Here is a 27,723-nt window from a genome sequence, read left to right on the forward strand (position 1 = left end):
ATATAAATTAGAGAGCATTAGCATTTAGCATTAGCAGGGCTAATTCATTTCTTTTTGACAGAATGACTTTGAAGGATGACTTATTGACTAACTGACCAGCGTCATTATACTCACTGTAGATGAAGTTCTTCATGCCATTGCATCTTTTAAAAAACTGCCAGTGAGAAATGAAACATCTGTTTTGTGCATCATCACAGCATTTGGAGCAAAAATGAACTCAGTCCCAACAGTGCAATTAACCAGTGGACTTTCTATCATTTCTGACCACAGGCCATAGTTTTAGTAAGTATTTTCTGAAATATCCCTTAGTCAGGCCTGAGCCTGCATGTTTATTGAGCTGGCCAATGGAACATTATGTTCTACACATTTTTTGTTTGTCAGATTAGATTACAGACCCCTGGGCTGGAGTAGCACTTTAAGAATCTTTCCGTCCTCCTCTCTCTCTGCACACACACCACCTTTCACACCTGGCACTACACTATGTTTGCAGGATTCCTGGCCTTCCTGATGTTTTGCCGTGCTAAATAACAAGGCTGAAGAAGCCAAAGTCTCTACTCCTTCAGTCCATAATGAAATCCCCAGACTTGGAAATACACACACACACTCACACAGTTGCAGACACTAAATTGATTGCACGAACAAAAGCTAACTTTTATTAAGTTTTCTACAATACATACCCCAGAGCAGAGAGCACACAGAAAGCAGAGTTGAACAGCCAAGCCACTGCCCCTGTCAGCTGGCTCATTACAGTGAAAAAAGACTCTGCCAAGTCTTTGGTTATTAGATAACTTTCTCAAACACATCTTGTGAAGTTCTTTTAATTATTAAGCACCTGACAGATGGCCTGCGTCTGATAAGCCAATTTATTCTGGCTTTTGGCGTTTGCAACTTGACCGAATGAACCAGCAGGTCTGTGTTCTTTCATTTTTTTTCCCTCCTCGTTTTTTGTCTTTTTCCTACCTGTTACCGTGCTGGAGAAAAGGTTGGCATACTTGGACATAAACAGCACAGTCATCTTCGAGCCGATGTGACAGCTGTGACAGACCACGTTATCCTCTCCTGACCTTGTGGATGCCAGTCACAGCGTGTGTGTGCGCGTGGCTATGCTAATGAGCCAGCGTCTGCAAAGGAACACATCTCTGCAGGTCCCAGGTTAACTGGGAGCTCACTTTTCTCCAGCTGTGAAAAGCCAAGCAGGAGAGTTTGGTCACAGGGCTGCAACTAATGGTTATTTTCGTGATCACCATTATCTTGATTAATCAATTAATATTGTTTGGTCCAAGCCCAAATGTCCTCAAATGTCTTGTTTTGTCCACAACCAAAATATATTAAGTTTATGTTTTTACACCAAAATTAGAGACATGCCTGCCAAACCTCCGGATTTTCCCAGGAGACTCCTGTTTTTCATCACCCTCTCCTGGTTTCCTCCTAGGGTTGTGATTCTCCCATATTTCTCATGAAATTTTCACACATTTTTTTAAATTCTTTTTGTTATCACAACCTGAAAAGTCTACTATTTCCTCCTGGACAGCAATACAGCTTTACCAGATCTCATTTCCTGGCATGCATGTAATGTGAAAGAAAGCTACTCACTCCTCTTTGTCCTCAGTGGTGAGCTACAGAGAGAGAAAAAGAGAGAAGGAATTTTCAAGTACTTTTCAGATTTCTTGGAGAGTAGAATTCACATTCCTTGCAGAAAGTTTTAAAGGAAAGGGGCATGCATTTTGTAAAATCTGTGGCAAATTATTTTGTGAATTATGCTGTTGTAGTGTACCTGTTATTTTGTTTATTTAATTCTTTAAAAGTCTCCAGAATCTGGGAAAACTGAATCTCAGTGGTTTGATGTTAAGTTTCTTTCCTGTTTCACTGTTTTTACTTTCAGGTATCTGCTTTACCGTTCCATGTTCACTGTCAGGAGGTGTCTTAAGTTACTGGAAATGAAAACCCAACATTTGATTTTGCTGCTTCATAATAAAAAACTTTTAGATAAAAAAGTAAGAGTGGACTTTAATTGTGAAGAATTTATAGGAAATAAAATCTTTATCCACTGTTGAGATGCACCACTAAAGAGCAGCTACCCGTTAAATGCACACCTTCATACGGGTACAGACTCCGCTGTTCTGGGCTGACGCACAGAGTCAAACAGAGTCAAGCCAAGCAGCAAATGCGTCTGAAACAGCAGCAAAAGAGCCACAGAAGTTCCAGATGCAGGTGACAAGACTTCATTGCCTCGGCGAAAATTAAATTCCATTAGAGCTGCAGATGTGAATATTGAGTTCAGTTTATTTCATACTGTGTTTTTCTCTAAATGGTCTATTTAAATAATGTCAATGAAACTTCCTGTGCATCTTCATGAATAGTGTTTTGAAAGAGCCTTGGGTTATTGTTAAGCTTTTTCTCCTTCTTTTGTGAACAGCAATTCACTGCAACAAATGAAAATTAGAAATGCCCTTGCAGGTGACTGAAAACATCCAGTGACAGTTTGCCAGCATTATGAATTTTCAACACAACAATTCACAAATTAGAAACACACTTTAAGGATTAGCCTTGCTATGTGGTCATGTTTTTTGTGTGTTAATAAGAATGTGTCTTTTTTTGGCTTAAAGGAACTGGGTCTGATTTGCTGCAGGTAGATTCAGGATGCATTGGGAGCCGGATACTGGGTGTCTACATTTTCCTGCATGTTAGTGATGGTGCATATTATAAAAAGACAAGATTCCTCTGATTTTTTGGTTCACTTTGTACACCAACTGCCCTTTGAGTTTTTGAAATATTTATCGTTAAAAGGCTGATTCTTTGTTGTTGCGTGGTAAACTGCAGAGAAACACCTCAGACCTGATTCAGATGCAAGAAGCTTGTTGACAGTGAGAGCAAACAGAGAGTTACCCTGAAAGCCATTATTAAAGGCACGCAAAACAAATGTTACTAGAATTGCAGATGTGGAGTCTGAGTGTGACTCAAGTCTGATTAGAGGAAATGTTTTTGTTTCTATCTGGCTAAATGAGACTAATGACCTAATTGTTTTAATTGATACAAATTTGACTTGGACTGTGGTAACAGGAATAAATGTTAAATAAATCTAAAATTTGCTAGATTGCTCAGAAATGATTGAGATGGTTGCTTAAGACTTCTTCTTGCTAAGACTGGGTAAAGTCAAAATGTAGACCAATTAATATACAATCTCTAGTCATGGATACCCTCTATTCTTCGCCATGAATGCTCAAATAAATGTGGTATCAACAGAACTGTGTGGAAAATCAAAGCAATACAGGTGGGAAATGAATAATATTCAGTCAGACATAAATCAGACATAAGAATTAAATACTATTTGCTGAACTTACAAAAAGGTCCCAAATTAAGAATTTGTCACAATAAGTTTATGAAGACAAAATTTATTGAGTTTCTTCTTGCTCGACATCTCTCAAAATTGCACAATTCTTTGAGGGATTCTGGGGATATTTCTAGTTAAATGATGAAATCAGTCGAAACAATGTTCTCACTAACATCTGAACAACAACTTATGTCCTCAAGTTGACTGTTTTATAACACTGGTCTGCTTGGCAAAAATAAACTGAAAACTGAAATTGACTAAAATTAGAAATCATTAGTTACAAATAGGCAAGACAGTGGACTATTGTTAACAATGTATCCTAACAACGCACACTGGGAGACAACACCCAGAGTCTTGTCGGTATTCACATGAATGCACACTGCTAAGATCAGGCGTTTTTAAGTTTGGCTGGTGCAACCAACGTAAAGTCCTTTTTAAAGACTGGTCTTAACTAAGACCGACCTAGCAGTTAGGACCACGCTTAGTAAAGACCAGTTAGTGCAACCCACTGAAGAAGGGGGCAGCAAGGCAATCACCTGCACTGGTGCCCCCATTTGGATCCCCCTTATAATAGATAAAACATGACAAATCCCCTTTTGAGTTGCCCAGCATCCAAGAAAATGTGATCAAATGCCCTCTAGGATGTCCTTGCAGTGGACAAAACATAATAAAGTGCCCTCTAGGGTGCTCTTTCAGCGAAGAAAATGTGGTAAAGCATCGTGACTTTTGGAGCACTGGTGCCCCAACACATACAGGTGGTGCCCTTTTTTTGCACATGCCGTCCACCACTGCAACTGACGTCATTATCATTCTCAAGTGTGTCCATAAAAATTTCAGGAACAAGAAGAACCAAGGGCCTGATGCTAATACAACAGCAGCACCGTGACAAATGGCACTCTAAAAATGCAGCCTGGGCCCCAACAACAGTTGAAAGTGTCAGCTATTATCTGTAGCTCTGCTAGCAGACAGATGTGTTAACAGATACCACACGGCAAGGAAAACCCCCTGTGAGTGGCGGTGGCAACCCGCCCTCCCTCTCAGCACTCAGCAGCTTAGAGGAGAGGAATCAGGGTGGTGATTTATATGCTAAAAATAGTAACCTTGCCTAGCCTAACACCTCACGTCTGGATAAGTGATAGCTCCATTTTGTTCTCATCAAAGCTTCTCCTCACCTTAGTAACCACAGATATGACCCCTGTCACTGTAGGCCAAGGATATTCTCTAGAAAGTAGCCAACATACAATGATGCTTCAGGCGTCTAGTTAAGACGCCTGTTTGTCCATGCATGAGTGACTGATGCATGAGTGACACAGTTTTTCCTGCACAATAGGGCCTGATGCGGGGAGGGAAAGGCGATTAATATGATGTAGAATATAATTAAAAGTTGAAGGGCCAGAATGTAATAACAGTGACGGATTTAGGTGACACTGACTGCCTTGCTTGGTTCAACACATTGTCAGGGCGTCATTAGTACCATGTGAAGGGGCTTTAACAAGGACCCTTTGAAAATGAGTAACAGGAGCTGAGCATGGTCAGGAAATATTTAACTCAAGTAGAGGGTAGTCTTGAAATTTTAAAAAGCCTTTAAGTAATTGTTTTAAATACTACTTTAAAATGTCATATTGTTTCATTAGACATATATTAAGTATTATCAGCATGAGTTTAATTGTAGATTATATGCAGTATTTGTGAAATAACTCAAACTCTAATTAGTCACTTTAACAGTACTTATTCTTCTGGTTTTCCTAAGTATGCAGTAATAGTCTTTATCAGCATGAGTGAGTCAGTGAACTAATACCTGCAGCCGCAGCTATTGACTCAGGAGGTTGTCAAACAGGTACACATGTGGCACTTGTCAAACATTTCCTAAGACTTTACACAGCACCAATTTGGAATAAATAAAAAGCATCTTGCCATGTCTTTCCAAATTAGCTTGCATGTGTATGTCTTTTCTGTATGGCTGCGCACAACTATACAATTAAACATTGGTATCTACACTAGTCAGCATCCAGAAACACCAATTAGCTGTTGCTTCTAAGACGGGGGTCTGCAGGAGTTTGAGTTATGGGCCCAACTCAAGCTCAAAAACTTTTGAAAAAGTTTTACAAACTACTGATCTTTCGTTGAGATAATTATCTTTTCTTCTTTAGAGTAACTTACATATTTGAGTTTTAGACAGATAAAAATGCATTTCAAAAATTCAAGTGAAAGTGAATGATGATTAAAAACTCTTTTCCAGTCACCAAAAAAATAACAAATCAGGTTCACTGTGACCAAATTTTGACGTAATTTTTTTTTACTTTTGAGTTTATAAAACTCAAAAGATTAAAGCTGATCTAAATAAGAATATAAAAGATGATACGTAGGTCAGCAAAACTTCAGTTTATTTCAAAACATGAGAGTTTGAGTTGGGCTCAAAACTCAACTCTTTTGCAGTACATTGCCCTGAAATATTAAATCATCTCACCCAATTTTTGTAATAGTGTAAAGTGATCAACTAAAATAGCCTACAGCTATGACTCGGTGCCTTTTCCTCTAAATATTGAGAGTCTCCATAAACTCACTATGAATGCCAGATATTTTTTTAAAAAAAAGTCTTCAGTGAAAAGAGAGAGAGTTCTTTTTTCTTTTTGGCCAAAAATGGCTCTTTTGATCATAAAGGCTGCAGACCCCTGCTCTAACATGTTACATAGCCGTCTGACTCTTGCTGGGGCTGCAAGTCTGTCAGACAGCAGCCTCCTTCTCAGTGCGCTATGGCCAGTGTTGTTATCAAAGTAGGGCAGATGGCATGTCATAAAACCAGCAATATTTGGTAGCATTCAGATCTACAAAAAACGAAAATAAGGTTGTAAATAGACTGTGTCAGAATAAACCTCTTTCAGCACAGACAACTGCAAGGAGAGCAGGCTGCTGGTGCTGCACTGCTAACGTTAGCCTCACTGAGTGGCAGCTAATGATAGCTGCAAGTAAACAAAGTCATATCTGACCTGCAAGATGACACAGACGGCGTGATTCGCTTGGCTTGAAAAGATAATGTGCTTAATTCAAAATTGACTAAATTATGTCCAACAACAAATACATACTAAGATGTGGGTCTGTATTCTGATATCAGTGTAGTATCTCACCCAAATGGGCTTACAAATCTTGCAAACATCAAATAAACTGATCTCATATTACAGTGTATTACTCAGTCTAGTTTGCCTAATTTTCCGAGCTTTAGGAATAAAACTAGCCTGTGTTTTGCCACTCAGTCCAACTTTTTTGTGTACTCAGAGCATGGGCTGAAACAGTCACGCAGCAGCAGGGAGTCCCTTGAGCTTCAAATGGCTCTTAGAATGTGCAATATTTTATCAATGCAGCCCACATCTTATTGATTAATAATTTGTGCCCAGGTTTACTGTTTTCTGAGTTTTTCTTACATTTAGACGAGTCCACTAGTCCCGTGGTTCCCACACTGGGGGCCAATGAACCACTGCAGGTGTGTGTGTGTGGGGGGGATTCTGGGGTAGAAATACAGAGTGAAAAGTGAAGATGATTTATATGGGGAAATAAACAAACAAGAGTTTGCTAATTCTATCATGCTGACCTTTATTTCACTAAAATTCAGTTTCCATCTTTTTTTTTTTTTTAAAAAATCAGTTGCTTCTGCTTTTGCTTATTGTTAATGATTGATAACTGTGGGTTGGCAGGGCACGACTTGCAGAAAAAGTTTTGGAACCACTGCACTAGTCTATATTAAAAATTTGCATTTAACCATCAGGGAAATTAGTCTGAAGTCTGACACACAGGCACAGGTTAACCACCACAGAGAGTGGCTCAAAAACAGGGAGGAGCCTCCAGCCACCTCCATTTCAAATGTCACCTCCCAGTAAGGGATGATGGGTAAAAGAGGAATGAAGTGAGGGAGTGAATACAAAATGGGAAATTCAGAGGGGAATATAGTGATGGTCAGTGCTCGTCTGACTCTGGATATTAAGGAAATTGTTCACTTTCAAGATGAGAATGTAACAACCTTCACCTCAGTCCTGAAGGGAACAGATGGTTCAAAGAGTTAAGTGAAAGAAGGGTATGACAGAGATAAAGTGATGGTCACCGAGTCTCATTTCACACTCCCTCTCTGTCTCTCTGGCTGTAAATGTCACACCAGGTGGATCTCTTTAGACTCAGTGGGAGGCAGGTGGACTGTATTAGCCGCTCGGCCCCTTTGATGATTGCTGCTGGGTCATTCCATATTCTTCCACGTAGTGAAATGAAAAAAAACAAACATCTGTGCTGCTATTTCACCTTCTGAAGGTGATTTTGAGAGATTTAACCCTTCAGAGCAGACTGCAGCCTTTGTCTTTTTAGTTAGCGAAGTGAGAATAGCATCAGTTCCGAGAGTGTGAAGCCGTCACAGTGTTTTCTTCCTTTTAGATTTTATTATAGATTTCACATAACACACAGACACGCAAGAATGACAAATTTACAATAGAAGGACATGGCTATTGCACAGACCAGACAGACCACCTGAAGAAGGGTAAGGGAGGGTTACAGTGTTATTTAATGCATGTGTTCCTATTTAAGACACAGGCTCTGATTTATTAAGATCCCAAATAAAGAGAGCTAAATTGCGTTTGCATTCTAACATATTGCACATTTAGTTGGCATGCATTTTGCAGGTGATCAACTAAGAATAACTGCATAAATGACAGGTGCAAACATTGTGGAGACAGCGGTAGTTAAAGAGAGGGGGATCTGAAAAAAAAAATCTGAATATTACAAAAAGAAAGGGAGAGTATCTATGTCAAACAACAGATGAAATTGAGAGAAGATGACAAGATATGAGGCGGGAAACAAAAGAAAAATGGGCTTATAATAAAACTTCTCCAATTATCTTAAATAAAAAAGACTTACAATCAGATCATCTGCTGGCCACAATAACAGCAGCCATCTGTGCACGACACTGCTCGATTAGCACCTTCCTTTCAAACATTAAATATAGACATAGTCATAGTCACCACAAATTATTTTCAGGCTTAGTAAATTGCAGTGCGTGTGTGAAATGAACCTATTTGCATTTTCTCCTCCCAGTATTTTACATGTTAGGGTAGAATGGCCCCATTTTGCATATTCATTAAGACACTAAATGGACAGTACGTGCTGTCTTGCACATTTGAAAGACGCAGTTCTCTGCGCGCACCGTTAATATATCAGCTTGCACATTTGTTTGCGGGTGATATCAAGTTTACACGTTTTTAAACATGCAGCATCAGGCTGTTTTCAGTGGAAGCTGGAAACTGACATCCAACACTTCAGGCGCTACAAATCAAAGTTGAGCTGGCTTCATCTTTTTTCAGCGTTTTGTTTTTTCACTTCTGCTTCCTGTCATTAGCCAGTTTCCTGTTTTATTTAACCCTACACCTTTTTACTTATTGCAACATCAACAAAAAACAAAAAAACAAAAACACTTCACTAGTGACTCAGCAACAATATAGCTAGCAAGGTTTGGTAATTTTTTGCTGTGTCGCTGGTAATGTCAACATACGGTTAGACACATACATGTCCATGATCTTATGTCAACACACTCTTTGTTCAAACACATAAATATAACTTCATATATTTATATTTTTAATTAAACATTACTTTAGAGAGTAGTGTGTGCAATGACCTTGTTACATGAGAAAGGGAAGAGGAATCACCGCATTGCAGCTTCTTCCATGTTTTAAGGTTCAGAACGTCCTCAACCAACTGCTTAAGCTAAAACCATCAGCATTTCTACCTTTCCAATCCATAAAAATTTATCATTTTGTTACGAGGCATGAAAATGCAAATTTTTTTGTGCAGAAGTACAATGCCATTGCAGGCATGTAGCCTGACATAGAACTACATCCATGTTCAACATCTTTGAATGTGTACCTCTAACTACATCCTAGAAGGGGTGTCACAGTCTTTCAGTCAGTGTGCATGCACATAACTAACAGCGGTACAGTCAGCTCCGTGCAGGAACATGATTTTTTAAACATCGCATACAAGAGAGACTAAGTATCAGAAATCTGTACAGAGGATTAGAGAAACCTGATCTTCCCTGCAGGTAGATATCTCCTGCTTAGAAAGAGATGATTTCTTGGCCTGGTATAGGCATAACCGGGTTTCTAATTGGCTTTTCACATGTACAGTGTAGCATGCGAGTGTGTGACAAAGACTTCAGACAGGGAGACTATTGCTGAGACAGCAGGGCGCAGGATGAAAGGAAAGCTCATCACACAGAGCGTTACATCCTCACATTCACAATAATTCCATGCAAAGTCTGACAGATGCTGAAACTAACACCAAGGTAACCCTTCAAGTCCAAAGAAGCTGAATTCCACCACTGACCAGGTTGTTGTACTTGTGTGATGAGTGGAGGGAAGGATCAAATGGAGTGAGAAGCAGAGAAGAGTGGCTCCATAGCCTCAGTTACTCTGATCAGGGGTCTGTTTCAGAGAAAGAGCACATGTCTGCACCTCCAAAACGTCTCCTGTCTGAAATCCACAATCCATGTCCCTCACATCAAGTGAATATGCTGCTCACACAACACGGAACACACACACACCAGCTGAAAACAGATTTAGAATATTTTAACATATCCAATCATTTAGTGGGAGTTTGCAGAATGGTGTTCTGTTAGTTTCCAAGTCTCTTCGGTTACCAGAATGTATTATGCAAATTCAGAAATCTTTCATTTTGTGTGCACGTTCTGTCCTAAATGTGTTACACAGCACCAGTGTGTAGTAGCTTCACAGCCCATATGGTATTGGAATTTCCCACCAATTAAACCTGCTAACTACAGTACCTTAAATCAGTAGCACTATACAAACTCATGTCCTGTTTGCACATCTGGTAACTGCTGTTAAAGAATCAAGTCCAAAATAAGTGAATTCATGTTTCTGTGCTGCACTACTGGTGACCATCTTTAATATTCATTGCAGCAAGAGTCTGCACATTCATTTTGTTCTTGTAATGTGTCTAACACTGACCAGTCTGCTGCTCTAATTGCGTACATTTCACAAACACAGTCTCAGTTAAGCCCACAGGTGTCTCTTCATGTTGACACAGGCTGAACAGATGCAAGACACACAGTGCATTAACTAATTCTGGCTTACAGGACCCTTTTTTCTCTTAAGTGAAATTGAATTAAATATAGCTGTAGCAGCGTGCCATCTGTTCACGACGAGTCCAAATGATTTTTTCAGTATTTTTGTTTTTATTTAATTAGGTATATATTCAAAGTATTAATATAAAATGTCCCAGGGTGCTTTAACCCAAGGATCCTACTGTTGTTTTGCATATTTGCATGTCAATGAGTGTCAGTATATTAAGACACGAGGTCATGTTATGTTACATGGCCTTGTTTAGATGATTTATAGCACATAGTCCAAAGTGCATGGCACAAGTGCTTTCAGGGCATGTTCAACTCAACTTTGTTATTTAAATGGCACCTCTTAATTAATTATAGGCATTTGGGGCAAAACATGAATTAAACCAATCAGCCATTCCCTTTGAAAGCCAGGTGTGCTTGCCTGTGGCGGATTGCTGTTTAAATGATGCATTCTGCAAGTTGAAGAAGCAAACGATGGTGCTGAAATGACCCACTTGTTATGATGAAGGCACTGTGGTTAATATGTGGGTTGGATGGAACGGATAAAAATAAAAACTGACATTCTGTTTAATAGCTGGATGGCCTGCAGGTGGATGAAATAAAGTGTGCATATCCCCATTAAAGAGAGATGCTGTGTGTGCATTTATGCACGAGGCAGCATTACTGATGTAACAGTGGGTGCATGGTAGCATATGCCACCGTGTTAATAAGTTAATTGGTGAAAGTAACTTCTCTAATCCTAAAATTAAATCAAGTATGAAAACACTCACATGCAAATACAGCACACAATAAAGAATTTTCCTGGAAAGCTTGGGTTGCTCTACTTTATTTAAAAGACGGTTTAGTGATTAGACAAGCTGCTTTCAGTCACTCTAAATGTTTCCATGTGGGCAGTAATGTCACTGCAGCAAATTTTGTTAATATTGCTTTACTCCGAAGTGTTTCACTGTGGAGGGGCGAGATAACCGCCTAAGTAATGATGATTGGCTAAGGTAGTGTAAGATTTCATATTAAGCCAACCAGAGACATCAGGTGGGCGGGTGTTTACACACAAACCCAGCACATAGCAGCACACACACACACACACAAACTATCAGAGATAGCGAGTCCGGAGTCACGTGGAAAGAGGGCGTTTTCGAGGTGGAAATACAGGCACTACTTTAACCTCATCGAGGTAAAAGGTAAAAATGTACATGTTGAGTGTACATTATGTCCCAGAGCAAAGAGTTTGTCCACGTCCGGTGTAAGCAACTCCAATTTAATGAAGCACCTCTCGACGGCACACACTTCTACTAAACTAGTGGCCAAAAACACTGTTGACACCGGTAATGATGATAGCAGGCCAGGTGCTGTTAATGTGAGCTCCGCTAACAAAGAAGGACACAGAGCCACGCCGTCCAAGCAGCAGAAGCTGGATTAAAAAAAATAAAAAGTAACGCAATACTTACTTTCCCTGGTAACTAATTACTTTTATAGTGGAGTAACTCAGTTTCTAACTCAGTTACTTTTTGGGAGAAGTAACCAGTAACTATAACTAATTACTTTTTCAAAGTAACGTGCCCAACACTGCCATGGATTAACTGCAGCACCCTTGAAGCAGAGCGTATGTGCATTTTTTGTCTCCCATATATGTGTGAATCTTACTGTCTGAATAGTGCACTCTTTAAATAGCAGGAAAATACTGTGCCATTGACTTACAACCAGGTTTTTGTTGGTCAGTGTTAGAGAGATAGTAATGTATCAACACTGTGCCAGACCACACCTCATATTAAGACCAACATGCTCACAGGTGCTGGGTGAGAAATGACAACTGCATCATGTAAGGATGGAGACGCAATGTAGAAACGTATTGTTTTTGTCAAGTTATGTTGTTCTTCAGTTTTTTATGTGTTGTAAAGTCACCACTAAAGATTCTGTGTCCAACATGGTGTAAAAGCAGTAGGATTTTTATTCTTGTTTCATTATTTATCTCACTGTGACTTAAACAGTGTGCATGCTGGATGGAGGTGACCCCAGTCCTCCAACTCTGCCCCTCACCTCCCCTTCTTCTGCTGGGAAGCCCGTGTTCAGCTTCACCCTGCCAGGCTGTTCATTAGCAGGGGCTGGTTGGCGTCCTGTTTGCTAATTAAACTGGATTGGAGGGCCTGGATAATTAGCCGGCATCAGTGTATCTGACCCCCTGTGCTTCTGTTTTCATCAGTATCTCCTGGTTGCCTTCAGCCTTTGATCAGCCTCCTGCCCTGTGTCTGTTTTTGATCTGTGGCTTCACATGCAAATCTGCCTGCCATTACTGCAGGGCAAATGCTAACATACATTTAGGGGTTGCTTCAGAGAAAATCTGCTGTAAGGTTACTGAAAAATGATTTCTTGGAATGTTTGGAATGAATAGGATAAGTATTATCATTGATGACTTAGGTAATCCTGTCTTTTAGTAGAAAGTTTGTGTTGGCTCTATTGTTTTGTCGATTGGAATTATCATCACTATTTAAAGCTAGACTGCATTTTAGAAGCATCTTTTGTTGTATTTGTCATCCCCAATGGCAATCAATAAACCAAATACTATATACAAAAAAATAGAAAAAACAAATTACATACCTGTGGCCGTTTGCAGGCCTGTAATAAGCCTATCTGCTTGCCTACCTGCTAGAGTTTGGTGATATAATAAAATCTTTCAACCGGAAATTGCGGATATAGTTGCACAAGTGTCTTTCGGTTGAATGCTTTCAAAATCTCAGCTTTAAAGTCTGTGTAAAGGAAAAAACACATTATCTATGTTGGAAAATAGTTGCTGAAAACATGTGAAAAGACTGCGTTCAGGATTTTTTGGATGGACCTGAAACATGGCTCGCTGATGTGCAAGAACCATGGAACAACACCGCCTCCCCCTCACCCTCCCTAACAATCAGTTACAAAGAATCTTCAGTGACTCTCTCAGTCCAAATCAGCCCAGCAGTTCAGCTCACTTCACTTCCAACAACCTGACACCGAAGAAAAAAAAACATTGTGTCACTGTCATCTGGCTCTGCTGGCTCAAACATGTCTGGATGTGTCCAAATTAGTCTAGCCCCAAAAAATTGTTCAGAACGTCCTGAAGACCAGATTTGAGTTCCACAAATGTACACTGCCGCTATTTTGACACCTAGACAGCGGAGAGGACACGCCCCCAGCGTTTCAGAGCAGAGAAAACTGCTCAATTTGTTTGAGACTTTTATACTTACTTTTATATACTTTTTAATCATTCAAATTTGGTTGGGTGGCCAATAATTCATGATTCTGTGGTGTGACAAACTCTTGTTTACTCCCAATTTATCAAAGGATTTGTGCTGCCAAGCTCATTAGAATGTATTAAAAATGTATTTCTTGTTTTTCTATTAAGCTTCATACAGAGCTGTTTATTCCAAATGGCTTTACATCAGAGCTGTAATCACTTAGTATCTCTGTATTTCTCTAAGAACCTTAATTCAAATCATTTAACTTTTGTAACATCTGGATTCTCTGCATGCTGATGCACTCATGCCAGCACAAAATATTCAGACGTGACCTCTTATTGTTTGCTGGATTCAGTATCCAGGATAGGCAGAAAGCTGTACAACACAGAGAAGAGTAAAGTAAACATGATGCAGAATTGCTTCCTGTCTGTGTGTGTGTGACATCTGGACCATCCTATTGGCTCTCATATTCTCAGTAACCAAAGGGCAACCTCCTTGCCATATAATCCAGTCAACATGCACCACCCCCTGGCTTTGTTTTTACCATCATGGCCTCCTTGTGGTGAATCTAGTGATTGAGTTCATCATTGCTTGTGGCGGACCACTCTGCTTCCCCTGCTGATCTGGAAGGGCAGCGCCACCCAGTCTGTCTTGAATTTCCCATTAAGACCCAATTAGGCTGTAATAGGGGATAGAAGCCACAGGGGTAAACTGTTCCATCCCACAGCTCGCAGAAAGGATGTTAATGGACAACCAGTGTGCTCAGTGACATGAAGTCGGGTACACTCATTTACAGGTTTCATTTTCTGCACATTACAGCTTGTCCTGGTGAATCTTTAAATGGCACCTTGCAAATCAGCCCGAGCAGGCTGTTTACACCCGGCAGGCTGGCTGTTGACAGTAATTCATTTTGAGGGGTTAGTGAGCATCAACGTGGTTAAGCATCAGAAAACGGTCTGGTTACATGTATGCCACGGAATTTTGTAAAGACATTAATGATCCCCAAAGCATGAATTCTAATAACTTTAATGATCCCCTGACTTTTCCTCCAGAGCCACCATGAGGTTCATATTTGTGGTTTTTAGTGAAATGTCTCAATGTGCTGCATGTATTGTAATAACTTGTGGTTCATCAAGTCTTGTGCCATCATCAAGTCAATTTCACTTTTTCCCAATGCTAACTAAAATCCACAAAACTAATGACATTCCCATCAGCCTTGTGTTTAGTGCAGACTCACAAGTCAGTCTCTAAATGCTTTGATCAGTAGAGACTGAGGACAGTCTTCAAGCTTTCAGTATTAAAACTGGGTGAAAAGTGCCAAAAATGAAGTGTTGTTTTAAGCAACTTCTACGAGAAAAATATTTATGAGGAAAAATTGCAACCCACTCAGTCATCCATACCGACTCTTCACCACACTCGGTCACGACAGTGTATTTGTCGTTTTTCACAATGGTGTCATTTGTTTGTTTTTCTTTTTTTTTTTTTTGGCAATTTTTATGAGAAAAATAATTGAAAATATATACATGTGACACAGTCGTGACCTGCTCAGTCCTCCCTGCTGACTCATTATGTCAACAGCATCTGCCTCAGGCAGTGAGAGTTGGGAAGGTCCCGCTGTTTAACAGTGGAAAAAGATTACAAGTCTCAACGTTACAATGGATATGTCTGGTTCAGTTTTGGTTCAGTTGATTTTAAAATGACTGGCGTTTCTGGGTGCTATAGTGAAATATAAAGCAGAAGCTCTGGGTCACTATGGGGTCTAGAGGGTTAAAACCAGTGGTGGATGCCAACAAAGTACATTTTGAGTCTCTGTATTTTACTGGATATTGTACTTTTTTGACTCCACTACATTTTTAGGAAGGTTGTTGTTACTCGTTACTTTTAGTCTAAGAGTAGCTTTAAAGCCAATCACACTACCTGCTCTGAACTGGGACTGATGTAAAAGCAGAAATACATCATCCAGGCGCTCTCTGTAACAAGAACAAGTAAGCTCTCCCTCTTTCATTCAAACTAAACTCGGTAATGGTGACGGCAGGAGAAAGACAACATTAAATCTCAAGATTTATTATAATTAGAAAAAGAGAAATAATTCTCGGTAGGCTTTTAAATTTTGGATTGTTTTATTGGGGTGAAAAATATCACATAATTCATGTATATATACTGCCTCTGAGGACAGAAAGAAACCTCAGTTATTTAACAGACTTGGAGAACTCCTTACAGTTAGCTTCAATCTAATTTTATGATGTGATTTTAATACAGTTACATCAGAAAATGACAATAACTGTCCTTTTTGGTTTTGATTGTATTTCTATGCTGAAGTTTTTATAGGTGTTTCTATAGACTTTGTGTAGCAGAGTGGTTCTACAAGCAGGTCAGTGCATCATTAGATGGTTTCAGAGAGTTACAAGCTTCTGTAAATGCATCATGAAAACAATACAGCATGTATTGATATTAGAAAATGTACTTTGTAATCTGTACTTTTGAATACTTAAGTATTTTTAAAAGCAAGTACTCTCAAATACTGGGGTTGAGTACTATGTCCAACACTGGTTAAAAGATAGCTGGATAATTCAGTTTCTTTTGTTGTTGAAAACACAGCATTAAAAACCTGTATATCGTTTTCTTTTCTTTTTTTTTAAATAATAATATTTTGTGAGATTTTATGCCTTTAATGAACGGGACAGCTGATGATATAACAGGAAAGGGGGCTAGAGCATGAGAAAATGACAGGCAGAAAGGGGCTGCAGGTGGGAGTTGAACCCGCGGCTGCTGCAGAAGACTTATAGCCTCGGTGCATGAGGCAGACGCTCACAAACTGAGCTACTAGGCCATCCACCTGTACATCATTTTCAATTTTTAAAATATGTGTGTTGAATAAAACAACACATTACATCACAGAAATATTTTCAAATCTCCAGTCAGCTTTTAGCACTGAATCTGTGTTATGGCCTTTTTAAATTCTCAGGTGTGCAATTCCAGCCGTGATTATGTGATCACAGAAACTACAGGGCTCTACCTTCATGTTGCCATCAGCCTGTCGTTGGTCCATACTGGGCCCCCGTAAAAAAAAGATACTTGGCCACTGGCTCCCGTTAAAACAAACCTACCAACAGGCATTTATACCCTGTATCAGTCAGTTATAGAAATGATTGTAGAGACTGCACAAAAATAAACTGAGCTCAAGACACCCACACTCTTACTCTTATAGACACGCTGTCATTTAACCAATTCAGGAGGCCAAGTGTCTGTTTTCATGGTCTGAATCTGTAGCTGACCATTTCTTAGAATCTGGCTGGTATACATGTATCAAGCGTCTCTCAAGGCTGGAGGGAACTGGCTGTTTTCTGCTGATTCACCACCATCACCTCGGCTGGCCTCTTCTTATCTGTCTTTTTGTTGGGAGTATTTTCCATTATCTTGGGACATTTAAGTCAAGTTTCACCCATCAAAAGCTGATGTGACCGTTGATAAAAATCCATGATCCATCTGCAGCTGAATGCGGCTCTGAGTCGCCATCGCTCATTCATGCCGTAGATGGAGGGAACAAAGCGAAGGAAGGGAGGAGGGGAGGGGGGTGACAAGAGGATAATCCTTCAGGATCAGCTGTGTGTGGGTGGACATGAGTAAGTGCAGCTGGCACTGCCTCTCTCTTTCTATCTGTCTCTCCGCTGTCTGTCTACCTCTCTCGTTCTCTCGTCTGTCCTCAGCTAACATGCTGACTGCTGACCTGTGCACAGCGTGGTCAGGGCTGCTAATTGGGCAATATGGACTCTGTGTGCAGGATGATTTGGACGTTTAACCTGCGCTGGGACGGTTACAACGCCACTACAGGCAGGGACATTTCTCAGTCTTGCTGTCAGAGCTCGGTCCTACATATGCATTTTCTTTCACAGCCTGATTTAATGAGTCCAAGTCAGTCCTGATTTTCCATACCTGATTATTTTGGATATGGACCACTTTGCAGCAGATTGCCTCAGCACTGAGGTGTTACATCCACCGGGTGTTTACACTGTCATTTGAGATGGAGGAGTTTTAAGTCACTCAAGATGATGGACGGCTCAGATAAGCTGACCATCAGCCTCAAACTGCTCATGTCAGAAGACTTGGGTTTGGCAGTCAGAGATATGCTGAACAACTCGCTGTGAAATTCTCAGGAATCACAAACTCATCCAAAAAAAAAGAGGAGCAGAATATGTCCCCTGAGTTTGTCAAATATTTATTTTTAATACTAACACTTAAGTCCCAGTATTTTGCATTTATAAGCACTAACAGACATTTAATTAATAGTTTATAACATAAATACACTATTGTGCACATGTAGCTTTTTAAAAGCATATGCCAGCAATTATAACATCTCCCTTGAAAACATATTTATACTTTTACAACAGCTTATGAACGATAAACAAGGGGATTTGAAATAAAGTGTTGCCACTTTGAATATTTCTGAAATATTTGTAGGTACAAGGGATTAATAATTTACCCCAAAATGGGAAAATTTTCTGTCATGGCTTCAGACACACTATCCCTGGATACCTGGGAACTTGTGTTACAGTAAAAATACAAAGTAAAGGCTGTCAGCAGGGCGGTGGCAAAAACAATAAAAAGCTTGCTAGCTGTGTGAGGTGAGACTCCCTCGCACCAAAAGTCATATTGCACTTTATCATGTTTTATGCACAGGAAGGGCACTCTGGAGGGCACTTAATCATGTTGTCTTGGTCACTGGGCCACTCAAAATGTCCTTTATTATGTTTAATCTACCATGAGGGCACTTTTGTGCAGTTTTCTCGAACATGGGGGCACCAAGGGGGGTGATTGCCCCTGCCTCCCTTTGAGTCTACCAGTGATGTCATGTGCTGCTATCCATGCCAGCATTTTGCCCAGGGAAGTGTTGTGGATAAAGTCTGAATCCAGTGTTCTTGCACGCTTCAGTGGGCTTTCACTTAAGATTTTGTCCGAGATTCCAGATGTCGCAACAAACCATTTGTTGAACCTTGTGAACATTTGATCCCTGGTTCACAGAGTGCACTTTTTACACCTTTGTTGTTCAATCTTTTGAAGTATTTCCATGCAAAGCTGGTGGCAGACATTGTGTTGGCCTAATTAAAATGGTAGAGCTTCAAGTTACTAACAAGGCTCTGCCTGCATCAGTGGTCAGAAGTGTTTGATTTCATGGGGCTAAGTGCAATAGACACCTCAACAATAAAGACTGCCCACTTGCCCTGAGTAAGGGAAAAGCCATGGTGGGCAAGTAAATCTGGCAACTCACTTGTCCGACTGGGCAAGTTGTAAAAAATGAGTCAAACTATTAAACTGTTTTGATAATCAGTCAAGTTTTAAATTATTTTTTCATACATGAAAATGCCGGTTTCCACCTCTCGATTATGGAGATTTCCTGCTGAAACTGAAATCTGAATATCTTTGGGTTTTGGACCAATAGAATGAGACATTTAAAGACATCACCTTGGAATTTGAAACTCTGAGATGGACATATTTCACTATTTTCTGACACTTCAAAGACATCGCAGCCCTAGATTAAACATGACAATTGGCTTTAGTCTTTGTTGTTATTTGATAGCCATGAAGAAATGGAACAGTTTGTACAGGTTCAAGTAAAAATTGACTTGGGGCAAGTAGATTAACTGACCCAGTTGCCTGAAAAAAACCAGAAATGTATAACCTGCAATAATCTATCAGTGCACAAACACAGATGTTTTAACAAAATAAATTGTAGACATAAGTATTTCCTAAATATATTCTAAAATGTTGTTTAAAATAAAGAAAAAAAAAGTTTTTCATGGGTATTCCCAAGAATCCGATCTCCTGGAATTAAACCCTAATATGTAGGATCATTTTTAATGTCCTTTAGCCCTAAATGACCATAATATATATTGAATGTTTGGGTTGTTGTTGATAAATTGTGATGATTCAGTGATAACTTATTCAGGCCTGATATTTTCTGCATCTCATAAAGTCACTTCCTGGCCGGTCTTCAGATACTGGACTTTGCATGCTGTGTTGAAGATGATGTGTCAGTTAAAGACATGCTACTGTCCCTTTTAACATTTGACTTTATGTAAATCCGAAAGTGTTAAAATTACATATTTAGAAATGTCTAAGGCCGCTGAAATGTAATCACAGCAGCTCTGTGTCCGCGTCAGGACTTACTTATCACGAACACAGGTGAGTGACAGACAAAGGAAGCGTTTCTCTTTGTCCTGTAAAGGTGTAAAGCCCGCAGACTGACAGGCAGGGAAATGGTAGATTGCGAGCGAAGATCTGAGGAGCCTGAACGAGTCCCTGCCGCATTAGTCCAGAGGCCAGAGTCAAACCGACTGAAATGGCAGTGAAACAGCAGCATTGATTACTCTGGCGCCTCACAGTGTGATACTGTCAGCTCTCACCGAGACGTACGACATGCTGCTCCCCTTAGTGATGATTTATTCCCCTCTGGGTCAAGCTCTTTTCATTCACTTCTTATTTAACGCTGTCTTTCTCAAGATACGGGAAAAAAGGAGATATATTCTTAGCATTACTGTTTTTTTTTCTCAATCAGAATAAGACTTCTCAGTCTCCTGTTTCCAGAGGAGACAGACGGGTGTTCTCTCGAAGAGATGCAGTGTAAAAAAAAAATGTCCTGGCCTCCATAATGTTCTCAATGCAAATCCACTTAAAGAGATTCCGACTTTGAAAGAGATTTACAGAACAGCACAGTGTGAGAATGAGCAGGGAAGCACTTCACTTGGAGAAGTGGCATCCATCCAGTTTTCATTCCAGTCAAGAGTGGATCATAAGTTGCAGGCTGAGTGCACCAAATGAATGAATGCATGTGACGGGGACCCTACACTCTACAACATAAGTGCTGCTGTGGTTATTCTAACCCGTCTATACTACACCACTTACCCTCAAATGCTACACAGATATTATAACGGTAATATTTTCCATATGCATCATGCTGTGTGTTTGCATTGGCTCATGCTGTCCTTTTTATTTACTGCTCAGCGCACAAAGGAATACAACAGGCCGATAACTGGTTCTGCTTGTTCAAAAGATCACTAAAAAAAAAATAATCAGGCTTTACTTAACACCTGCAGATATTTACTTAAGGTAGAGTTTGCTCCCAGTGCCATTTTTTTAGTGTGATGCCTTGTTTTATTGAATTGTAAATGTGCTGGGGAGACAGACGGAGTGCCAAGTGAATGTTACCATTTTGGTGCTGAATTGAATTGTTCGCTGGAATGCTGACCAGGAAAATAGTTGAAGTTTCAAGTGTCACACTGTTCAGTCCCTGCAGGATTTTGCAGGCTTGTTTTGGTCGATGCAATGAAACTGTGGGAGCCAGTGTAAATTGCTTTAAGAAAAAAGTATAATTCATTAAAAATCAAAGCCAACTTGTTCCAGGGAGAGAAAAGAAGCGCTCTGCTCTCAGTGCTCTCAGTAACCGTACCAAAAAGGCTCAGGATTACAAAAATTTGAACAAAATATGCTTCATTTGTAAATGAAGAAGTGCACTCGGGGGAGGGGGGGATTTTATAAAGAAGCAAAATCTTTTTGCGGCCCAAACTTAGTCAAAAGAGCTCCACGAAAATTATAGACTAGAAAAGGCACTGATAAATGTCAAAAACAATGGCAGTGGAACTCATTGGAAACTATGATGATTGGGCAAATTTGCGGAAAAGTTGCGGCGATTTGACAAACTTGCAAGGCCGTGCAGAATTCACAGGGATTGGCTCAGTTGGTGTTAACTGTTGCATTTACAACATTGCAGCTTCCCAGAGGAACTATTGGTTCTCCTCAATCCGCTGTTAACAAGGGGTTAATTTTTGTAGCACTTTCTGTCAGCTCAGTTGAACATTTGACTTGTCATAACTCGGCTGTATCTTCCTTCATCTCTGCCTGTTTTGACTATATGAGAGTATTACTCTGTATGCTAAATATTCCCTAATTTGAGTATCCAAATTATCCAAAATTATAATGGTCCAGTGAGTAGTGATGAGCGCCTGATAAAAAGATGTGGGTGTTGCATTTACTTGAAAGGGGGGAGGAACCTGCCCATGCAAATACATGCCATGTGTTCAGGAATGACAAATGCAAACTAAGCACAATAGATGGGTTGTTTTATCAGTGCTGTCTTGCGGTACAAGCCAATTGCTTTGAGAAACTCACAATCAGTACTGTCCAACATTAATCAAAGTTAGCGCCAGTCTCTCAGACAGGGTTGGGTACCGAACACTGTACTTTTACAAAATTTTGGCACGTGAGACTGTACCAGGGTGAGTATAGGGAAAGAAAAACAAGAGAGGGTGGCATCATCCCTGCAGCTTGTTTAAGTCACACTGAATTCAGGCAATAGTGAGTTAAAAAAGGGTCGCAAGACTTTTCAAAACTTAACATGGACTATATGTGCTGTAAAACACAAAGCTGGCACGTGCAACAGGTCTTTCAAATACTAAATAAGCTAAAGAGTATTTTACAGCCTGAAAGCCAAGTCCCACACAGCAGATGCGGCTAACGTTAGCATGCCTGCAGCTAGCACCTCAGCAGTGTAACTTAACCTTCAGAGATCACAAAACTTAAAACGAGGCATCGACGTCTTTAGGCGATCAATTAACTTGTTGGTCAGGTTCTTGTTGGAGACAACTGTGCGTTTTTCACTGTCTTGGTTGACGCTTGCTTAGCATGTTCACTGTGCCAACATTTCAGTAATTGCTTACCAACATGCTAGCTCTTTAGCATGCTAAATCACGTGAGGTTTTATTAGTACATCCGAAACCTTGGAAGGAAATTGCACGCTATCGACGGGGAAAAAAAACTGTATGCAAACACGATGGAACTAACATGTGCATGGAGGTTATAGAGATGGGTTTAGGACGGGAAAGGGAGGAATTTTATTTTATGAGGGTTAGGGTTTAAAATGTTCTAAATAAGTAACAATGTTGAAACTGAGAAGTTTAGACGTATTTCTTAAAACTGAAATTACATTTTTGTCATGACAGAAAGAGTAAAAATGTACTGTCGGGTACCGGTACATAAAATTCGGTACTGTTACTGTATTGGTTCACAAATGTGAACGGTACCCAACCCTACTGCATACACAGCAGTAGTTTGGGTTTATTTTGCGTCAATAACCACACAGACAGAGGTTTCAGTGTAGTTTTAGAACATTTCCAGCAAATTTTAACACAACACAATAATATTGATAACTTTTGATCGCTATAATCGTGATAAGAGATGTACTGTATTCATTTTGATTATTTTGTAGGAAATTATACTGTAATAGATAATGTCTGCTCATATGTGGGGATGCTAACAGTCTGGATTAATTGCATCACTGAGGCTCCATGACATCATAGATTAAATGATAAGTTTATCATGAACCAAAATCCAGAATGAAAACTTTAAACCTTTAACTCATACACTTTGACTTGGGGAACTTATTCTATAGGATCCTGCTCAATCTGACATAGTTAAGGGACCTCTGTGTGAATCTGCATTGTGAGTAAGTCTTTTAGACAAGCACATCTGCGCAAGAAGAGGCTCCAGCCTGTTTTGCACCCCGTAAAATGCTCCCTGAAGCACCATTAAAGCAGAATTAACACTCTGGTGGGATGGGTGATAAAATATTAGCCGTCCTCGTCGATAGCTAGTCTCACATTTGTGGAAGGCATTTTGTCTGGTGGTAGATTACAGGAGGTGATTCAGGGACAGCTTGATCCACAGTGTGCTTAGAAGACTGCCTCTGAACTTCATGCTGCAGAACACTTTCCTGTTTCTGATATTACAATATAGGCTACTTGTCTTGAGGATCTGGATGTCCTAATGACTTTCTTTCTTTTTGTCTTAGGTGTATGGGCTTTTCAGCCTTCTCAATTTTCTGCATAATTCCTTGCACTTAAATATTCAGAGATATAGCTTAAAAACACAAGGGTCTGGACCAAAATGTTTGGTTTGTCTCAGCTGTTTGTTGGGTAGAAATTCAGTTTACAATTTAGGGACTCAGATATTCATGTTTATTTTACTTTTTTTTTTTACATGTATTTTTTTTTATTTTTTTGCTAAATGTTGGCTCTTAGTGATGCACAGGTCATGGCTTTTTAATATCTACACCCACCCAACCCATTATCAGAGCTAATTTATACTGGCTAACCTGCAAAAATATGCATTAGTCAACATCCTGAACCCAACCTGACCTGCAAACTGCCAAATTACACATCATAGCAGCATAATCAGGACTGAGTGCCGCAGCACTCTCAAAGGGGATGATCCTGCAGCTGCTGTCAGAGCGTCCTCTCTCTTTTTTCTTCCTCACAAACACGTACACACACACATGCACACACACACACACACACACCTTAACAGTTAATATTTGCAAAATAGTGGCTTATATCTGTAGGTCTATACAGCCCTCTCAGCCAAAGCTTTGAATATTCACGGTAACAAGGTCATCTATGATCGTTACACAAGATGGGGTTGTATAATGAAATAAGAGTAGTTACTTCACACAGTCCACACAAATACAACAAATATACAGATAGTTAATTAAATTCAAAATTGAACAGGATACAAATGAAAGAAAAGGAAAACAAACCAATATATATGTAGTTCTTTTCATCTGCATCTGCATGTGCTGCAGTCGCTGTTGATTATGAAGCTCAAAAGCTCTAAAAATGATATTTGGGACAGTTGACTGATAACTCCTCAGTGCTGTGTTTTCCATCAGAAGGGACCTCCTGTTAATGCCATGCACTGCTGCCATGTTGAGTATGATGACTCTGATGTGTTTTCTTTGTGAATAATTCACTGACAATGATCAGTGTGATTAATGCATCACAGTACAACCTGCTACATCCGACTGGCAAATTAACCTATTTCCTTGTGTTAAAATTGGGGCTGCGCAATGTGCAAGTGTAATATCCAAATGGCAGAACAAAATTGCAATTTTTTGAAAACACCTTATCATGCAGCCTTTGTTGAAATAAACCTCAATACATAAATATACAAATAGTTTTTGATAACATGAGAAGACCATAAGCTCACTGTTGAGAAGCTGCAACAGGATGTATGTAAGATTTATATAGATATAAAAAAGAGGAAAATTGTCTTAACATAGCAGAAGCCAACAAGAAGAGTATTTTGTATGTCTACAAAGACATGATTCAGCCTCTTCAAACCAGCAGCTCCTCTATGAACTGCTCTTACACACACTCATCTCCAGTGTTGTGCTCTGCACTAAACCCAAATGTTTTTCACACTTTGACTAATATGGTATTTATGTACTGTAGAGAGCCTGGAGCGATGAACTGTGATAATATGGAGGGCAATGATGAATGAAATGCTCCACTGGCTCTGATGACTATTTACACATACAGTGCTGTATGTACACAAATCATTTACTGAATGGCCCACAGGACAATACATGAGATGAGAGTCTGTTATTTGCACAATGCACACATTCTCATACTGTATATGGCACTTTATGACACTTTTTATGGAGTAATAAAAACCAAGAAGCAGTGTCTGTTCAGTGTGGTCTATAATGTTATCAGCATAAATGTTGTCCAATGTGTGCCTATATAGTACGAAAACTTTCATACTATACAGGCATGCTCTGTTCATTTCTTCTTAATTCAGGTTAAGTATAGTTAATTTGTCTTTTTTGATTTATACTTGTTTTGAATTAGAAAAATAGACTATAAAGAATATCAGCAAATTAAGTACAATACAGTATAGAACAATATTCTATTCTACTCTATTCTATATACCGATATCAGTAATAATTATTTACTCCCCACTATCAGTGAATTTAGTATTGGTCAGGCCCTATATATGATAATAGCTGAGAATATTTAATTGTGAGTGTTTTTGTTTTTGTTTTTCTCATTATTTCTGCATCAGCTTTTTTTTTGTAATGGGGGAAACATGGTCCGACTTGGATGTACAGCTGGACTGAAGAAATGTACTAGTCAACTCACTCTTGTGGTAACTATAAACCAGCACAAAAGAGACAGTTACCACCATAAGCCACAATACATCATCTTAAACCACCCATAAACCACCATGTTCTGGACATGAAATGGCAAACTCTCAGCAATGCATTATGGGAAATGATGCAAATTAGGGTCACCTCTCAGCCTATCAGCTGCACATGTAAATGTCACAAATCTGAATACAGCTCCCCACAATGATTGAAGGACACCATTCCACAAGTTACATTACACAAACTAAACAAGATTTCCACACAGTGAATGGAAAGCTCCACTGGCTTTGATGACACACGCACACAATACTGTACTGTATGCACACTTCCTATTTACTGAATGACCAAAAGAAAAATAAATGACACTTGTACAATACACACATTCTTGCACTGAATAAGTCAGTTTATAGCACTTCTTATGCAGAAATATAAACCAATAAGCAGTAATAAGCATAATAAGAAGAGCTTAACTGACACTGAGAATATATAGTTGTCTGTGGTTTTCTCTTTATTTTACTCTTTATTAGGGTAGGTATTAGCTTCTATTGTCAATGGGTGCACTTGTGTGAGTATTTAAAAATTAATGAATTTTATTACTTGCTTCGGTGCTTTTGATTTGAAGCCCACTGAGTACAAACAACTCAATTATCATCCGCTGATGTGGTCGAAAATGTGGAAGACGGAGAGACGACCCAGAAACGGTGGTTTAATAAAAGGCTGCTAGAGATTGATTGCCTACCACTTCAAGTTGTGTAAGATGAAAAAATAAGTTGTGATTGCATTCAGGTTGGCAATCAGTGATGAATTGTCTGATACACAATGTGTCCTGTGATGAAGTAGGTTGATTTCAACCATCTTCACCTCAATAACACCTGAGTGTCAGAGGATAAAGCACACAGCTGTCGTTGGCTTAAGTCATTTTTTCCAGAACAGACATTTTGAAATTCTGGCCTTTAAGCTGCCAGAGAAAATGCCAAAATCAGAAATACATACTTTTCACTGCCCTGTAGTACCACTGTATTTATCCATCTATTTTTTCTTTGGTTTGAGTTGTAGAGTTTTGGAGAGTTTCAATTATAGAGTTGTCTGCCCGTGCTCCATTATAATGGGATTAAATTGCACTTGCAGAAAAAAAGTAGTTCCTACATGTAACTGCTCACAACAAGGTCTGTGGATTATCTTGAGTAACTGGGTCATGATTTCTGGAAAGAGACACTGATGTTGAGTTTTTCAAATGTATTTTTTTCGTGCTTTAAACGCCACAAGCCGAGTGCTATTTAGTCCCATTATACTGGAGAGAAGGCAGACATCTCTACAGCTGATACCTCTAAAACTCTGCAACTCACACCAAATTGATCTGGATGAATAAAAAACGCAGCAGGCAAGAAGTATGTATTTTTTATTTTGGGTTGAACTGTCCCTTTAAACCTTCAGAAAAAAACAAAACAATTATTTTTTCTTTTAAGAGCAAAATGATTTTGTTTCCAACCTATACAGAACTTCATATGTCCAGAGATGTACTCAATTCGATCCAATTTTCCTCGCATTTTACCTGCAATTTGATTCAATTTGATAATTTTTTTGTTTTTCCAATTTTCCAAATCTATAAGGCCTAAAAAAATATATAATATGATAAAAAATTGTCAAACAAACAACACAAGTAAATAGATAATTAACTTTAAACTACATTTTTGAATCAGTGTGTCCACTGTGTAATTGATGGTTGGTAACTGGCAGCCTTTTCAGGCCACTATTAACTATTTTTTACGTTTTTTTTTATTTTTTTTTTTTATCTCTTCTGCTTCCTACAGGATCCCAGAACGAAGCACAAGTTTAAGATCCACACCTATGGGAGCCCCACCTTCTGTGACCACTGTGGCTCTCTGCTGTATGGCCTCATCCACCAGGGCATGAAGTGTGACTGTAAGTTTAAACCCTGCGACCTCTCACTCAGTACAGTAAATAAAATTCCAAACAGTTGAATTATAATTGAAAATTATTATCTGCACACTAATACTCTGCAGTGAGTCTGTGCTTCCTGAGAATTACAAACAAGGCCTAAAGTTTAAGCTCATACAGTAACAAAGGAAAT

The 27,723-nt window shown here is 39.4% G+C and overlaps 1 protein-coding gene across 6 annotated transcripts in view; it reads left to right on the forward strand.

Annotated features, from left to right (window-relative positions):
* Positions 1-27,723, forward strand: part of prkcaa (protein kinase C, alpha, a) — a 286,081-nt gene that overhangs the window by 131,064 nt on the left and 127,294 nt on the right. For all 6 annotated transcript variants that reach the window (XM_084710879.1, XM_084710895.1, XM_084710887.1 and 3 more), the window contains exon 4: positions 27,443-27,554. In XM_084710879.1, the coding sequence (XP_084567005.1) occupies positions 27,443-27,554 (112 nt within the window). The remainder of the gene's footprint in view (positions 1-27,442; positions 27,555-27,723) is intronic.

The sequence above is a fragment of the Lutjanus erythropterus genome, chromosome 3 (assembly GCF_056507025.1).
Source record: "Lutjanus erythropterus isolate fLutEry1 chromosome 3, fLutEry1.hap2, whole genome shotgun sequence".
Lineage (NCBI taxonomy): Eukaryota > Metazoa > Chordata > Actinopteri > Lutjaniformes > Lutjanidae > Lutjanus > Lutjanus erythropterus.